Genomic DNA, 18,460 nt, shown 5'->3' on the forward strand with positions numbered 1-18,460 from the left:
AGGTCAGTTATTGACAACATGCGTTTTTCATACAGCATGCCCCCAAAAGTCAGCCCAGCCACTTCATCTAGTATTCTACTCAAGAAATACCTATTTTTCCTCCAACTCTGGAGGAAAAAAAATAAACTACTGTGTTATAGACTGTTGAGAGCTGGCACCTTTAACAGATTTCTGAGGGAGATTTTGACTCTAGCTGATTTTTACCCAGTACACTGACTTTAGCTCCCAGCGGCCACGCAAGATCCAAGTTCAGTGAACACCTGAGTTAGGGACGTAGCTGATGAAAAGCAGTGACATCCATATTGACTCATTGACTTTTGAGGGACCAAGAGGAGGATAGTTCAGGCTGGACTAATCACTGTTCTCTTTTTCCCTTTCCACCAGCCTGAGCTGCCTGAAGAAGAAAAAGATGACCCAGGCCACACAAATGGTGCTTTAGTGCTCTGTGTTTTCATTTCACTCCACTTCAAACAGAATCCCTGAGAATTCCTGAGGTGGAATAGAAACTGAACCAAACAGAACAGAATAGAATATGTTGGTAGTTTGCAGTTGTGTTATTGTTCATTTGTCCACAAAAGTTAAGCTTTTGTATTAAAATTTGGTTGGAATAAAAGGAAGTTCAGGATGTTTAGCAACTTGGAGTGTTGTTGCTTTTTTAAAAAATGATTTTAAAAGTAAAACTGATTTTTATTTGAGAAGTGTCGAGTTTTATGGGAGGAAATATTTTAGCAGCATCTGTACTCATGCTATTTACCCTGTTTTCCCGAAAATAAGACCTAGCCGGACAGTCAGCTCTAATGCATCTTTTGGAGCAAAACTTAATATAAGACCTGGTCTTGTTTTACTATAAGACCGGGTGTAATATAATATAATATAATATAATATAATATAATATAATATAATATACTGGATCTTATATTAATTTTTGCTCCAAAAGGTGCATTAGAGCTGAGTCCAGCTAGGTTTTATTTTCAGGGAAACACAGTAGTATAACTCTTTGAGGGAGAATTTAAGTGAATGTGATGAAAATATCTCAGATGAAAATAGGTGTTTTGAATTTGTTCTTTAATTTGATCTGCAAATGTTCTAATTTTTTCAGCACTTTAACAAAATTTCCAGCTTTAGCAATGGAGAAATATCTAATTAACCTCATTTCATTTAGGCATCTCCAGTTTCGTGCTCACAATTTCTGGTGACCCGGTGTTTTATGGATTTCGGTGCCATTATACTGACTGCTTTCATGGAAGGACATCTAAAGAATTATAGTTACAAAAAGCAGAGTACAGCATTAGGAATAGAGACAGTGGAAATGTAATGGCTGTGTGTGATGTCAGCGGGGTAGTGGATGGGGGGAGGGCAGTTGTCACTGTGTGAGGGATATAAATGATAAATGTCTAACGATTACTATTACATTTTGTGCACCTAAAACTAATACAAAAAAAAGTTAAAAAAAAGAAGAATATATATGACTTCTGGTAACTAATGGACATATGTTTGAGCAGTGTCCTCTGAGAGACCTTGAGGTAGCTCACAGTAGCTCGCGTGGTAGATGTCAGGATGGGTAAGAGGGGATCTTGGCTGTTAAGAACTTAGTCTAAAGACACCCAGGTAACTGAAAATCTCAAGACTGCATGTGACAAGTGCCATAAATGAGGTGTAAACTGAGCACTGTCAGAACTGTGATGAGGGAGAGGCCATCTTTGTTGGGGGGATCAGGCATGGCTTCCTGATGGAGAGATTCCCTCTTGAAATAGCTCTTGAATGATGGAGCAGAGGCACGCAAATGCAGAATTTGTTTGAGGCCATAATGGGGTATTAATGGAAATTAAATTTGGCTAGGCCCAGACTGAAATGCCTTTCCTGGCTTGATTAGAAGGACTTTATTCTGTATGTGAGGAAGAGCCCCTGCAGACTTAGTAGGGAATGGGACAATGAACACAGTGGTTTAGGAAGATTGATATGATAACAGTATGAAGATTGAATTCAATTTACCAAGAGGTTATAACAGCAAGTAGGTCTCCACTGGAACAGACGTCCTGGGAATGAACAAAGAAATGTGGAAAATAGCTTGATGAGTGTTGTGCCAGGAGCAAGGTGGTGGCAGGACATGGATGGATGTGCTCTTGTGGGCAACATGGAGGGAGGTGGATGGTAGGTGCCTGGCTGAGCTCGGGTTCAGCCAGGGGGGAGCAGGGACAGCAGCAGTGTCCCCTCATGCAGACCCCACTGACTGTCCCACCCTCCGGCCCATGCCAGCGGTGGATCATGCTCACTCCCTTTCTGACTCATTCCTGTTGGGCACAGCCCCAGACCCACCCCAGTGAGCTCTGTACGAGCCTGTGGCCTCAGCCACCTTCGTCATTTCCCATCTTCCCCTGTGCTCTAACCTCCCGTCCTCCACAGTTGTTCTTCCCAGTATTTACTTCCATCTTCATGTTTCTTCCACAGCAGACTGTCTCCTAGATTTTGTACTTTTAAACACAACCCAGTGGCATGAACAACCTTCCTTTCTGTTCCTCCCTCCCAGCCCCTTGGCTCCTTGCCCACCCTTCCTGTGACAAGAAAAGATTGAGGCCAGTTCTCTCCAAGGTTCAGGGCCCCAGTGGGCTGCTTTCAGTGTGGGATTTGTTTGAAGCTATGGAGACTATACGGTGATTCAGCAGTGATTTGTGTTCTGAGTATCTTTCTCGTGGATACAAAGGCCAGATCCTTGGCCTCAAGCTGCAGGTTCATTCAGACTTTTCCTTCAACTATTCGAGACACCCCCTCCCTCACCCTACCCCCCACAGGGACACTCATTCTCTCTTGCTCACTCATTCACCTCTGTTTTAGCAACTACTGGAGCCATTCCTTCACATTCCCCAATTCTTAGACATTATTTTCATGTGGCTTGTTTGATTTTTTTTTTATTATTATTTTTTTACTTTTCATTCACTCTAAAGCCCCCTGAAATGTGCTAACTGCCTCCCCTTGACCAAACCTAATGCCTTTTGTTCAATAGTTGTCCACCTGACTTCCATGGAGCAGTTGATGTAAGTATTCTCTTTTTCCTTGGCTTCTGGGACACTACTTTCCCTTCTTTCTCTGGCTGCTTCCTCAGCCCCAGTTTCTGGTTAATTCTCTGGAAAGTGCTGCTGGCTTTCTTGTCTCTTTCTCTCAGCTTCCGGAGCCTTAGTGAATTTGCACGTGCATTAGACAAGCACCAACTGTAATTGTGCATGCACCTGAGACTGAACGTGCCCATGACTAACTCATCCTGGTTGCTCCGACCCGTCCCAGTTCAGACCCTTCCCTGCTGAGCTCAGGGCATCCCCATCCACTCCTGTCCCTAACTCAGAATCTTAACTTTGACTCTTCCCCCCCTTCAAAGTTTTGTGGCATCTCCAGAGCAGTAAAGTCTCCTATATGATCTAGCCTAGATTTCCCCCAATCTGGGGGAGAAATGCCACAATGGTGCTTCTACCTGGCTTCTCCCCGCTCTTCTCCTTTCCCCAGTAACCATAGGTTACCTGTCCACACTCCCATCTAATGCATCATTTCCTACTGACTACCATCATGGCTCCTTGTTAGCCTGGCACTCAAGGCTGTCCATGTTCAGCCTCATCTTCCACCCGTCACCCTATCCTGAAGCCTCCTTACTGATAGAGGTTTCTGAAATGTGTTATGACAGCTATGCCATTATGCTGCTCCCTAATATTGCTGCTCTACTTACTGGAAGTACTCTTCACCCAATTCTGCCCCTAGTGAGCCCCTAAATGTGTTTCAAGGCCTAGCTCTGGTTCTGTTTTCTTATACACAGTCCTCACCACCTCCCAGGTCACAGCTGACCAGCCCTCCTCTGGGCTTGCTCAGTGATCACCTCTGAGATCACACTTAGCTTGTGGGATGGTGATGGTTGGTTTAGAGGTCTGCAGCCTGGCCTGCTGCCCGTGTTCTTCTCAAGCATTCCTCATCTTTATGCCTTAGCAGAAATGGAAGATGACCTAATTAATTCACAATCATAGGAGGAGACAAACAAGAGAACCTCCAGGCTCCTTCAAGTTCTCAGAAGCCAAAGGACAAGAGAATTTTGAGAATGAGGCTATTAACCCTTTTGTGTGGCAATGAAGTCAAGAAAGGTAGGAATAAGTCCTACCTGGGGTCTTGGTCATTTCCCAGGGGGCATGTGACAGTCAATTTTAAGTGTCAACTTGGCTGGGCTGCGGTGTCCAGTTGTTTAGTCAAACACTAATCTAGATATGTGACCTATTTTGTAGATGTGGTTGACATTTAAATCAGTAGGCTTTGAATACAGCAGATTACTCTTTATAATCTGGGTGGGCCTTATCCAATCAGCTGAAGGCCTTACAAGCCTGAGGTTGCCTGAAGAAGCAATTCTGTCTCAAGATGGCAACATGGAAACCTGTCCTGAGTTTGCATCCTATTGGCCCACCCTGAAGATTGCAGACTCAAGGCTGCATTATCAACTCTTCCCTCAGTGTCCAGCCTGCTGGCATTCGATAGATTTCACACTTGGTAGCCTCCACAACTGGTGAGCAAACTGCTTAAAATAAATCTCTCTCCATATCTATTATCTATATCCATCTATCATCTATCTATCATCTATCTAGATTTAAATAATAGAGATGTGGATATATCTTTTTCCTTCTGTTTTTCTGGAGAACCCTGGATAGTACAGGATGTCTCTAAGCCAATGTAACTGAGACCTCTCCCTAAGAAATTGCTAAGAAATGAAGCATGGTGTGTGTATAGCAGAAGAGTGGGTGGGTAGAGGGTCAGGGTGGTGAGACATGGGCAAAAAATATGAGTCCAGAATTTCTGTGCTTTTTAGAAAATAGTATAAGTAAAGCAGTAAATTTCCAAGGTGAAAAAATTCAGCTTTGCATTAGGTCAAGGATAGCTGTAAAACTTATTTCCGGAGGAACTGAGATTTATGAAGTAAAAGGCCCAGATGTTCTTGGTCAGGCTTTTAATTTTCTGGGAATTTAGTAGTTTGATTCTTCCGTTTATGATATAGTCGTTATGACTGACCAGATAATGGAGAGACAGATGCTGTTTGGACTCCTGAAGACTGGTCACTATTGGTCGAAGCCCTTTTTACTGGGAATTCAGGTAAGGCAGGAGCTTGCCTTTCGGTTTTTCCATTGGGCACTAGATTTCTTTATGTGGCACAGGCATTTTTGGTTGTTATAACAGGCTATATGGTGGCTTTGTAATGTGTTGACTTGGCTGGGCGGAACTACATTTCTCAGAATCTTTGCTCGTTTACGTTTCAGGTTAGAAAGGACCACAGAGAGTCCAGTGGGTGATTTGGAGGGCACAGTAATGAGACTGCCCCTTTGTAGCACACCTGAGTTATTGCTCATCTGCTGGCTAGACTCCATGCTGTGGGGCAGCAGCTTGGCCTATGGCTGGTATGCCTTTCCCTAATCTTCTGTCAGCGCCCATTCCTGGGCCAGATGTGTGTATAGCTCTGGGACATAGGCCTGTGGAATTTCCTTGAGCAAAGTTCCTGCCTCGTCTGTTTGGAGAATTTCTCACCCATTAAAACTAAGCTCAGCAATTGCCTCCTTTAGGAGTTTTCTTGGTAAGCTGATTTCAGTATTTTATTTTATAACTAAATGTTTCTCCATCTATTTTACTAGACTGTAAAGTCTAGGGCAGATATTTCCTCTGGGTCACTTTTGTTCTCTAGTGTAATACACAGCCTTGGGCAAGGTAGATTTCATGAATTTTTCAATTAAATTTTACTATTTCCATAGTTTATCAAAGCCCACAGGACTAAACTAGCTTAAAAAAAAAAAGCTAGTTCTACACAAAGTACGTTAGGTAGAGTGCTTAAGTCCTTCAGAGAAATTTGCAGCTTCTAATTTTGTTACTAAGGTCACAGCCAACAAGAATGTTAAGTTCATCTCCCTCTTAATATATATATATGACATCAACCTGGGAAAAGTGGTTTTCCTTTTGGTGTTCAGTGCTCAGGAGTCACAGAGTCACATGCCTTTAGGGGGTCAGCTCGGTTCTTGGGCTCAGGGCAAAGGCTGAACAGTAACAGTGGCAAATACAAGAGGCTCCATCTCAAGGCTACGGACTGTGGTGCACAAACACGTGCCAAGAGCTGGCGGGGGGCACCGTGCATGGCTGGGCCTGGCCTGGGTGCCAAATGTGAAGTGGCCTCAGCCGCTGTCCTAACGGGCTCCCGGTGGGTTGCTCCTGAGTCATAATGGCTGCATTTACAAATTGCTCACGGAGGGTGTGCATTCCAGATTTACTTGTCCTTTTGGTGTCATTCCAATGTTTCCTCAGTGCAGTTTCTTGAGACAGAAAAATGACCTACAAATCAATAGCTTTTACTCCTTTTTCCCCCCATGACTGAAAGTCATGTTTTACTGAAGGTCAAGGGATATTTAGGTGACATTAGTCTTGCAAGAATGATCATTTCTTTGAGTGCCCGGAGTGGAAATCTTCCTTAAATACATGCATGCAATTTGATTTTGAAGAAAGTCTGCTGTAATAAAAACACACACTGAACTTTATACAGATACTAAGTAACTTATTTGGGTGAACATTTATCTTATATAAACAGCTTTTGATTTGCAACAATAGTTACAAGGCCTTGCCATAGAGACATAGGATTTATCTTTTATTTTTAAGCACAAAGTTTTAATGACTTTGGTCCACTGACTTTAAAATAATGAAAGCCCTGAAGGTTAAAAGTAGCTCTTTAAAATGTGTGCTCTTCTCCCCAAATTCTATCCCCCACGCAGATAAAATAGTTTCTCTTCCTTCAGTGCTACCTCCTACTCCATTTTCTTCCTCTCCTATTCCCTTTTCTCTTCCTTAACATATCCTGCCCCATCTCCGTTACTATCCAGGAATTTAAGCAACTTCATAAGCAGACTTCGAGCTCATCTTTCATAACTTTCTTTTGGACCTGTGTCTTACTCTCCTTAACATCACATTCAAAACTCTACTCTCTACATTGACACAACACTAATCTGTGGTCCTGCCGCACAATCTTGAAAGTCTCTCAGGCTTCACCAGGTCAAGTCTCAGCTCACACACCCACACCTGAGCTGCAATAGCCTCCTGCCTGTCCAGGTCTCTGCAGAGGGAGAGTCCGGGCCTCAGCGCCTCACACTGCATTTGTGCCTAATACAGTCTCCTCAAAGAATATGCAGGCATCATTTGTTTGTTACAACTTTTATATCCTCTGCTATCTCATTGGTCTTCAATTTTTCTTGTGAATGATCATTTACTGAAATAGTTAAACTTGCTATATGAATACTCCGTAAAGGTAATAATGTTACATAAAACCTCATTGCTTTCTGAAATAAGGAAGAATTAAACGTCTGAAATTAATTGCTAAAATATTACTTTATTGTAAAAAAAAAAAATCCTGAGTAACAATAGGTCATTTGGAATCTCATGGAGACACACATTTTAACTTCTTTGAACCAGGTAAGAAAAATCACAATATGCTTTACTTTAGTGTAAAAATCAGTTTATTATACAACAATCATACAGAATGCTTTTTATCTATCTACAAAGAAAAATGGCTTCTCCTGCCTCCCTGGCCACCCCAATCATGATACTATGTTCTTAAGGTACAAGTACTTTCAAAGGAAAACCAAAAAAGTGATATCCTTATTTTTCAAATAAGGAAGCCCCCAGAAACATCATAAAATGATAGGGAAATATTAGAAAGAACCAGAATGATCTCTACACACAAAGTGCTGTTCTACCCATCACAGTATATGTCATTTTGCTTTAAAATAAAAATAAATACCTTCCTGATGATGGTGGGGAGCATTTCACCCCCCAAATGCCTAAATAGTTTAATATATAATTTTGAAGGGTTGAAAATTTCTCTCTGTTTAATTCCGTTCAGTAAAAGTTCTATTTTGTTAGTTTAAAAAACTGGGGGAATTATTAACAGATATGCTTATGGTTTAAATGTTTTCATTCTTATGAATAAGAAGACATTTGGGAAAAACTTTTTCCATTTTTTTTGTTATAGATTATACAATTTTTTTTTTATTTTACAGTTTTGTTTTAGGAAAATCACATAAGTAGACAGTTTGTTTTTCAAAGTTGTAACACTTAATGACAGGTTAAAATATTTACCTGATTACTTTTTTGTGGCTAAGATTTCTTAGCTCTGTGTCTTTTTACCAGCCCTTGAATGGTTTAAGGCGATTAGTGTTTTAGTAAGCTTTTCTAGAATTAAAGACCAATTGGAAATCATCCTGAAACCTTTAAATTGAGCTTGAAAGTGTAAACTACCCAAGTTTTCGCCTTTGATCTGGGAGGTTTCAAGCTGCTCTGTAAGTAGAACTCCTCGGCCTTGGCCTTTTGCTGAAGGATGGCTTCCTGCCTTGCTCTGCAGACAGGAAGCCCATGAAAACGCCCAGGATGGAAGGTATGGTGCTGACTGGTGAGACTTCAGGGACTCACTGACAGTTAAGAATAAGCTGAATACAACGAATGACTAGTGATGTATCTTCTGAGTCTCACTTTTACCTGGATTTTAGCCCATGTTTGGGACTTAAAACTGACCTAGAGTCCAGTTGCTCCAAGGGCCTTCTCCTCACTCCAAGGTGTTGGTCACAAGGGAGCAGTAACTGTCGTGCTTGAAGCTAGCCCTTGTTTTATGATGAGTTTCTAGGGGAGAACAATACTTACAGCAATACAGTGATACAGTTATAATGGGACGAAAGTGGGGATGAAGCACCCTGGGCCAAGTCAGTTTTAGAAAACTATCTAGGAAAACAAATCCAAGAATAAGTGGGCATCAGACAGAGATGTCTGTCCAACAGCACTGAATCAACTCCTGAAGAAGGGAAGTTACAGGGCACAACACTTTCATCATGAAGACTAGTTTAGGATCAGTTACCATTCAAAAAGTGGGCCAGAATCCTGAGTGGGTAGTTTACATGAAAGAGAAGTTAGAAAAGTCAGTACATTGTCAGCGTACAATGTCAGTACAAAAGTCAGTGTGGTTGTTTTTCTTTAAATAGAAAAAATAATTTAAAAACTAGAGCTCAGGGGGCAGAAAAGGCACTCCCAGGCCTACTGGGATGTGCGGGGGCAGTGGTGACGATGCCTTTCTGGCACTTAAGCATTCGATATCAACATTATGACCTAAAAACTTATTTTAAAAAGAAGGGATAGGGTATAAATGCTTTTAGAGGGTATAAGTCATCAAATCTTCAGAAGGTATTCTGTTTCCATTTTTGGTACAGTGTAATAGTAAGTAACAGTCCCACCCTTAGGGAGAAAGGAAATATTAATGCCTTCCTCTGCTTTTGTGCTTGATTCTCAGTAGATACAGGTTGTGTTACCAGAGCAGCGAAAGGATGAGCTGAGTTTGCCAAATCGGCATTTTTTAGTGCGCCTCATGACCAGCTCACAGCTCAGAGTTGAAATCTTTCCATAGTCCTCTAATTTTTTCTTCCAATTTTCAAAAACATAACTTGCAAAGAGTGATAGCAGGTATTTGGGAACAATATTCACAAACAGGCTCACAAGAACTAGTTGACAAATTCAATGTCTGTCTGCCCCGATTGCTCTGTTAATTCTGATTTGTAAGGTATCCCAGTGGCGTATCATTCTAAGGAAAATGGCAGAGGGGGCTTGAGTCCTTGTTCAGCAAGAAATGAGCAGCCAGGTTGAGATTTTGCTTTTTAATACTGAGTATTATGTCTGTCTCTTAACCTGGGCAACTTAACCCAAGAGGTAGATGTAAATAATTAAACCAAATTAAAACTGAGGAACAACCCCTATTCAAGACCCCTGAGCTATAAGGGTTTGGCAGAAGATTTTTTTTTCTTAGAAAAACTAATCTTCAAAATAAAAAAATACAAATTTCATTACCATATCACTAAATTGAGAATTAGGAGTGGCTATGGGAATTTGACAGACTCTAAGAGAGAGAAAAGTTTTGCTACATTTACCATTTATGATGCCATTCTAATATTTTCTGGGGTTGATTTCTACCATGTTTCCCCCCAAATAAGACCAGGTCTTATATTAATTTTTGCTATGAAAGATGCATTAGGGCTTATATTCAGGGGATGTCATCCTGAAAAATCGTGGTAGGTCTTATTTTCAGGGAAACACGGTAAAGGAACAAAGGGACTAATTACTTTATACACTGACAATTATTGCTTAATATAGATTAGAACATACCCTGTATTTAGAAGATAATTAACATTGTTTTAAACATTTTAATGTGAACAAAACTCTTAACTTTTAATTTGAAGACTTGCTGTAAAAAACAATGCTTCATGTTTCCTGGCTTTGATGTGTATAAGGCATTGTAAAGTCAGTTTTTGGTGGGTGGTTAAGTTTGCGGGGAGGGAAGAGGACTGGTGGTGGGGGGCGATGGAGAGAGAGTTTTACCAGTTCTGAGGTCTACAGAGTTCAGCCTCATCGCAATGCTAACAGAAGCATTCAGTTAACAGTTAACCTAACAGCAAGATATTAATACATTCTGGGTACAAATGATTTATAAACTCAAAAGAAATTAATTTATGCTAAAACATATGTAAACTCGATGTTTACTGTGCTTTCTTGCTTATTACTACTCCGTTAGTTGCAGTGATGTAGGCTTTGGAAAAACCATTCTTAACTTGTTTCCCTGCTGGTGACTCTTCCATCTCTTTCTTCATTGGCTTTTTTCGATATGTCTGTTGGATGTGTATATTTTGAAGAGAAAAAGAGAAAAATAGGATTCTTTAATAAGACTTTGTCTCTAACATGGCATATAGTATAAAACAATGCATGATTTTCTTGGGTACTGAACTTTCTAATAAAAATTCTTGTTTTTAATATGACAACTTTTAAGCTTCTGGTTAAAAAATAAATAGGGTAAAAACAGGACATATGAATGAATTTCAATGAAAGATTATTTCTTTCACCTTATCTATAATAGGATAGTATTTATATGTTATATGTTATGGAATAGCATTCAATGTATTCTGCATTAGTTGCTTACTTAGAAAGGATTTTTTTGAGCTTTTTTTCAATTGAGGTATAATTGACATACTTTAGTTTCATGCATACAACATAATGATTTGATGTTTGCAAATACTGCGAAATGATCACCACAGTAAGTTAACATCCATCACCACGTTAGACATTTTTCTTGTGATCAGAACTTTTAAGATCTACTCTCTTAGCATCTTTCAAATGTGCAATACAGTATTAATAACTATAGCTACCTCTCATTACCATGCTATACATTACATCTCCATGACTTATTTAAGGATATTTTTAAAAAATGCAATTCCAGTAAAAAAAGTGCTGTTATTTTAAAAGTACTAGTACCTGGGATTTGGGCTTGATATGAGTTTTGGCATATCTTTGGTATTCTGACAAAATACCTGATCTCATCTCATTTTTATCTTTTTTTAAAAAAAATTTTTAAAGCAGTGTTATTAAGGATTAACACTAACAGAATATATTCAACTTTAAAGGACTAGATTTAGTTGACCCAACATGTAGGGTTAAAGCTGTGAGTGCCACGTGCTGACCCCTGCTGGGCTATCTGCTTCTCTTCAAGTGCCAACAGTAAATGACTCCTTTAGCTTTCTTTTAACATTCAGCTTTTATTCCTTTTTGTGGCTTTGTTTGGTTCTATCAATGGTTATTTCTTTAGAAATTCTCAAAGGAAATGTTTATCTCTTATAAAAGACAAAGCCTAGCCAGTCCAATTTCAGAAACACAAGAGCTGAAAAGCTGTCAAAAGTTCAGTTCCCACAGTTGTCCTCTGTATAAAACCACTATGGGTCTACTTTCAGCAAATGCAAACTGAAAAATCAGAAGGCACTTGTTGTTTGTCTGAAGAAGACAAGGAAGTTGAATACAATTTCAAAAGTATTGTTTTGAATAGAAATGTACGTTCTCATTTTTTTTCATGAAGCTTTCTATGTCCCCAGCCCACAAAGGAGAGGAATTTCAAATCTACATCGACCCGAGGCCTGTGCCATTACAGCTTTCATCAGTTCTTGTGTAACAGTTGCTCTGAAATTGTATTTTGAAACTCTCTCCCATATAAATTGTTAATTAAAAAGAAAATGATGGGCGGCTGGGTGGCTCAGTGGTTGCAGTGCGGTGCTCACAACACCAAGGTCGCCGGTTCGATTCCCACAAGTGAGGAGAAATGGCCTGAGCTTGGAGCTGGGCCACCAGTGGGCAGCCAGTTGGCTCTGGTTGGAGCACGTTGCTTATAATACCAAGGTCGCCAGTTCGAGCCCCATATGGGCCCATGAGCTGCACCCTCCATAACTAGATTGAAAACAATGATTTGACTTGGAGCTGAGCTGCGCCCCCCACAACTAGATTTTAAAACGAGGACTTGACATCCTGGAGAAACACACTGTTCCCCAATATTCACCCCCCAAAGAGAACGACACTTAAGAAAAAGTCAGTGGGAACTTTCCAACGCTGCTTTGCCTTAAAATAATTTTTTGTCCACATTATCAGTGAGTCTACAACATCACAGTAGCTGATATGGAAATAATTTTTTAATCTTAAATTCATTTATCCCATGTTTTACTCCATTCATATAAATTTCCTGGATCTGTCTTACTATACAGTGTTTAACTTTCGGAATTCAGACCTTGGTAGCATGGTACAAATATAGGATACCAGTGCATATTATCTCCGATAAAACTTAATATACGGGCATTGAGAAATGTTGAACAGAATGGCCACTAGACTGCTACCAGTGGTTATCCTCTGAAGAGAAGGACCGCCTTTGGGAGAGGAGTTAGAAATGCAAATTCCACTTTTTACTCTGTGCACCTCTATCACTGGAATTTACCAACAAGCCTGTGCTATGTAATGTTTAATCGGTAACATTAAACACATATAAGGCAAAAGTGCAGTCTTACTAGGCTTTACTGCTGACGACTGACATTTCACTTACCTGGAAATAAAAATTTAAGAAGAGGATGACGAGTGTAAGCATGTAAGACGACTGGAAGATGAGGCACCCAAAGGGGAAGCCACACGGTTTCACGACAGCGCTCATGGTGTGCGTGATGGTGAGGATGAACTGCACCTGCAGGGGTGGCGGGAAGGGTGTCACTGAGCGGGACGCAGCCGGGCACACAAGGGCCACTGCCACGTTTTATGCTTTAGAAACCAACGACTCTTACTCCGTAAATTTTGCAGGAATAAAACAAGTAAGAAAACACCAAAGCCGCACACTAGCCCATCCAGAAATTTTATTTAAAATTATATGAGTAAGTAGTTATAATTGCTTGTTAATTTTCTCACGGAAAAGTAGTTGAAGTGACTTAGATAAAAATGATTTCACATCAACATTAATTTTAAAAGTATTCGTCTACATTTCAAAGCAAGGAATAAGCTAACTGCACAGAGGACATTTTAATACAGGAGGTTTCATTCTTAAAAGGCTGTTTTTAGGGGAAAAAATAGGCTGCCTCATCACACATGGAAAAGCCTTTGGCCCCTTAGAGGACTGAGACTGCTGTCCCCACCCACGAGAACATTCATGCGCTTCCCAGGGAGAAGAGCTGAAAGAAGGGAGAACATACCAGTTGAGCCTGTGTGAGATATTTCTTCCACCAAAGATACTTGTGCATTGATGGAAACACAGACAGTCCATAGTAGGAGTACATAAGAATGTGGATAAAACTGTTCAGAGTGGGTCCAAAGAAACCTGTGAAAATACCATGTAAAAATTAATGCTCTTCTAGAAAGTAAGACTGTTCATTCTTTGTCCAGTGAGGTCCTTCCTGTGTGTCATGAGGACGAATAATAAATATGGCACTAATAATCACACGGATACACCCACCCCAGTTACTGGGCCATCGCTCCAGGATTCAGCAAATGTTTCCTAGACAGAGGACTAACCTGGGACAGTGTTTCAGTCAGTGCCAAGCACGCAGGTAACTCCTGATGTGCAAAGCTTTTACTGTCCCTTTAACTCATTACTATCAGCTGATTGGGGAGCAAAAGATGCTAGCTTACAGCCGATGGCAGAATTTCTTTGAGCGGTGTCTTTGCTTTAGCTAAACCTTTGGTGAGCCATTTTGATTATAGAAAGAGAGCCTTCAGTGCATGACTGAGGAGCGTGCTCAAGAGTCAAGGAAAATATGCTGCTCTTCATAATTATGTAAATAAAATCTATCTACAAGAAACCTAGGAGCCAGGATGCTGGGGGAGAGTGAGAGCATATGGGGGGCCGGGGGGAGAGAAGGGCTGGCAGGATGAGAAAGGGCTGGGACTGAGGAGACTGGTCAGAGAGACCTCCCCAGTAGCTGGGCCATCTCGTGGACTGAGGACAAAGGACATCTGAAACCTAGTTGTAGGGCATTTGCTGTGCTGAGCTGTGCTGGGGCATTCCTCCCACCCGTCTTCATGAAATCCCCCTATAACTGCCATCAGCGTGGGTGAGTGGTGTTTCAGGACCCCAGGGAAAAAAGATGAAATTCTATGTTGGGTCAACTAAGGGTTGGAAAGACAGAGCTGCTAGAGATAAGATGTCAGAGACAGATTATTTGTTGGCAACAGGGAACTCCCTGTTGAGGATTAAATGACTAAACATGGCAAGTGCCCATCAGCATTCACTTTGTGTTGGGCACTGTTGCCTGTTAGCTTGGGATGCAGATGGCTGGCCTAGGAGCAATCAGTCCTAGAAGAGACTGCAGCTAGAGGAGCCCTATTAGCTATGGCCCCCAGATATGTTATTTTCACTTTGGAAATTTTGATTTTCTCACCTGGAAAATGGGTATAATAATAATTACCTCTTAAGGCTGTGGTAGGATAGAGATAATATAATACTATATAAACTAAATTAAACATTTGCTGGCTAATTAATCTATTTAAATTCTCTAGCCTGGTTTTCCAAGAGATCTGGATAGATAAATGCAAATCAATGAATAAGAAACAAAGGAATAACACCTGCATCTAGTAAGTCCTTAACAAACACTGGCTGAAATAACTGGTTCAGGCACTTGAATTTATATAAAAACACAAATACAGTTTCAGAGTACCAGGGAGCACAATATTAGTGATTATTTTTTTTACCTACCTGTGTTTTCATTTCCATCGATTAATGAAAAATGAGTGGTTGCTGCTTATAATTTTTATAATCTAGACTGAATAGAAATTGTCACATATAGTATTTTATTCATAGGAAATCTTACACAGTGATTGAGATTGACTTCTAGATCCTTAGTAATTTGTAATGAAACTGTTGACAATCACAAAAAATACTTAACCTTGATAACTGTCCTTTGGTGTTGATTATAATCTATATATTGATAACAGTGTAAATCTATTATTGTCTTAATAACAAAACTAAAGAAACTAGATTCCGTCAGGCTAGGAGAGATGTAAAAGGCATCTCTTTTTGCCCACTGCATTTCTTGATATTTCCTTCTCCACGAGATCCTAAATCCTAGGACAAAATCATTTTGACTTAAGTTTTCATAGCTGTTCTGATTTTTCAAAAGTATTTTTAGATTCTTGGGTACAAGACAGTATCGAGTAGAAAGTCCTGTTCTCTATAGCTCAGTGTTTCTCAAACTGCAGGTTGTAATGGACCCATCAGTAAATCAGTGCAGTGAGAGTTGTCATCAGCTTTTTGAAAAAGCGAAAGAGAATGAAAAATAACAGTGCCTCATACAGAGCCAGGCTAAATACTGTCTCATGAAATTTTCGTTTTATACAAAATATATACATCTGAATGAGTGCACTGGGTTGTGATGCATAAAAATATATTCCTTATCGTAATTCTTAGTAAAAAAAAAAAAGCCACTCTTCTGGTGGCTTTAATTGACTTTAATTTTTCAGAATGGAAAAAGAAGCCCTAAAACTTGAAAGGACACCATCTGTATCACAGGCGAGTAGTGATTGTGGAAGGTGCTGTATGTATTTCTTCAGCCCCAGGCGTTGGAGTAGCACTGCTCCTGCGGGGATACTGCTTCTGGCCACTGGACATGCGGCGCATGGACAAGAGAATATTTTTAAATTTTAAAGTAATACTCTGATTCTGCCAGTATCAAAGACCATAAGCTAAATGGCCCCTGGCCAACCCGTGCTTCCTGGTGTGACAGAGCAGGCTATGCGCTATGTGCGGCCTCCCTGCCCTCTCTGATCTGCTCAACACAGGAGACTCCCGAGGGGACTTGCAAGATCCATATCACAGAACTGAAAAATTAACAAAATAACTTACTTTGCCCACAAGGTATCCAGTTCAAAACACACCACCAGATGTTAAACATGGAGGCATGATGGTATACATGAAGGAAAGTAATCTGACCGGTTTTTTTCCGCAAAACAAAGAAAATTGTGTCCAGGAACTCTATTAATTTGGAGAAGTAGTACCACCACAACACCTTGGCTACCTGTAAGAATTTCAAAACAGGAAGAAGAAGAGGTGAGCGCTGAGAACGCCTCGTGCTGCCCTCCCTCTCAGCATCTTGCCTGTCCTGGGCTTCACTGGGGGCGTCTGTCTCACACTACCGACAAAACTCGTTTTTCCTTATTCCCAGCAGCCCACTCTACTCCAGTGTTATCTTTCCAAGGTACATATCTGATTGAGTGGCTCCTCTTCACCTACAGAACTGAGTCCACGGTTCCATGCTGGATGCAGGATGGTCCTAGACTTGTGCTGGCGCCGTTCCCACCCTCCTCCCAGCACAGCACCCGGCACCCGCGTGCTTCTCAAGTGGTGTGTGCTCAGTGTCCCTGAGCCCTGCTGCCACTGTGCGCTCTGCCTCTGCACACTCTCCTCCCTGCGTCCAGCTCTCCTTTCCTTACCTCCCGTCTGGCACGTTCCTAGTCATCCCTTATGAAGACTCCCCTTAAAGACCACCTTTTCTCTGGAACTCTACCTAACCCTCTCCTTTCTGAATCAACCACTTCTTCACTTATATTCATTCCCAAATTGCTTCATGCCTCTATTTTAATACCCATAATGTAGTTGGAGTTACGAAACTATCTTTTCCAACAGATTGTAAGTCACTTGAAGGTAGATAGAGACAGTCTCACCCTTGCTCAGTGCCCAGCACTCAACAAAGCACTACAGTTTGTTACACTAGATTTTTATTTTTCTCTATTTCTCCAATGGACGTATTTTGTCTCTTAAAATTATACTACCCATGAACAGCCTGTGACTACTTCTTTTGTGTCTCTTCCTTAGAAGAAAGATTAAAAATCAAGACGCTCTGTTCCTTATTGACAGTAAGTCATGATAACCACTTCCATTCCCTCCTAAGTCCCTTAGCACTAACATATAAACATAAGAGAAGACACTAAGTAATAGGAACTTTAAAAACCAGAACATATGCTCTACTGTCTACTTCTCAAGAAGAGAAGGTATAGTGGCATCCATCTTAACATTTGAGGGAATAAACCTTCAAGAATATTAAACCAAAAAACTATTAAACCATAAAAACATACATACATACAATGACCTTTAGAGAACTGTACGGCATCCCAAAGTGCACTGGTCTATGACAATATATTAGAACTAAAACGGATATAGAGAAATCTATATGTTCTACTTTTTTGTATGTTTACTTTCAAAATATTTTAAAAACATACATCTGAACTACTTTAATGAAAAGTTTCAATCATCTTCTTTATTAATAACCCATGTTTTTTAGTACGGGCAATTTCAAACATTCCACAAATGCAGGGTGAATGAGTATAATGAACCCTCTGGTGTCTATTGCTGAACTTCAAAATTTTCAACATGATTCCAACTTGTTGAATCAATTCTATTTCCCACCACTTTTTTAGGGGGAGTGTAGCATATAAAAAAAATCCAAAGTATTGTATTATTTTATCTATAAAACCTTCTAATAAATAGGGAGACCTTTTTTTTGTTTTAACATAACCACCATGACATTATCTAGTATAATCAACAACTCCTCAATACCTTTTAATAGCCTAGTCCATGTTCAAATCTGTCTCAGAAATGTCTCTTTATAAATGATTTGTTTACATTAAGATACAAACAAGGTCCAGCTTGCATTTGTGATAATGGTTCTTAAGGCTTTTCTAATCAATAGCAGCCCCTCTTCTTGCTCCCCTTTTCTTTCATGTCTTTTATTTCTTCAAAAAGCTAGATCAGTTGTATAGATTCCACTATTATGGATTTGGATGACTGTCTTCCTACCGTGTTTCCCTGAAAATAAGACCGATCAGGACCATCAGCTCTAATGTGTCTTTTGGAGCAAAAATTAATATAAGACCCGGTCTTATAAGACCCAGTATATTATATTATTATATTATATTATAGTATCATATAGTATAGTATAGTATAAATTATATTATATTATATTATATTTTACATGTATTATATTCCCGGTGTCATATTAATTTTTGCTCCAAAAGATGCATTAGAGCTGATGGTCCGGCTAGTTCTTATTTTGGGGGAAACATGGTAATGTTATTTAACTTCTCTATCCCCCGT

At 40.1% G+C, this 18,460-nt stretch overlaps 2 protein-coding genes across 2 annotated transcripts in view; one reads left to right on the forward strand and one right to left on the reverse strand.

Moving 5' to 3' along the window:
- The window catches only part of SYCP2L (synaptonemal complex protein 2 like), a gene marked incomplete at both ends in the record, with an annotated part of 80,215 nt that extends 74,785 nt beyond the window's left edge, over positions 1-5,430 (forward strand). The window contains one exon of the mRNA XM_081056446.1: positions 5,277-5,430. Within this exon, the coding sequence (XP_080912572.1) occupies positions 5,277-5,430 (154 nt within the window). The remainder of the gene's footprint in view (positions 1-5,276) is intronic.
- Positions 5,431-7,490: 2,060 nt separating this feature from the next.
- ELOVL2 (ELOVL fatty acid elongase 2) overlaps positions 7,491-18,460 on the reverse strand; it is an 84,747-nt gene continuing 73,777 nt past the window's right edge. Inside the window, exons 5-8 of the mRNA XM_081054654.1 lie at positions 16,214-16,385; positions 13,569-13,693; positions 12,935-13,069; positions 7,491-10,691 (exon numbers count right to left, since the gene is read on the reverse strand). Of these exons, the coding sequence (XP_080910780.1) occupies positions 10,563-10,691; positions 12,935-13,069; positions 13,569-13,693; positions 16,214-16,385 (561 nt within the window). The 3' untranslated portion in view covers positions 7,491-10,562. The remainder of the gene's footprint in view (positions 10,692-12,934; positions 13,070-13,568; positions 13,694-16,213; positions 16,386-18,460) is intronic.

The sequence above is a fragment of the Rhinolophus hipposideros genome (assembly GCF_964194185.1).
Source record: "Rhinolophus hipposideros genome assembly, chromosome: 8".
In the NCBI taxonomy this organism is placed as follows: Eukaryota; Metazoa; Chordata; class Mammalia; order Chiroptera; family Rhinolophidae; genus Rhinolophus; species Rhinolophus hipposideros.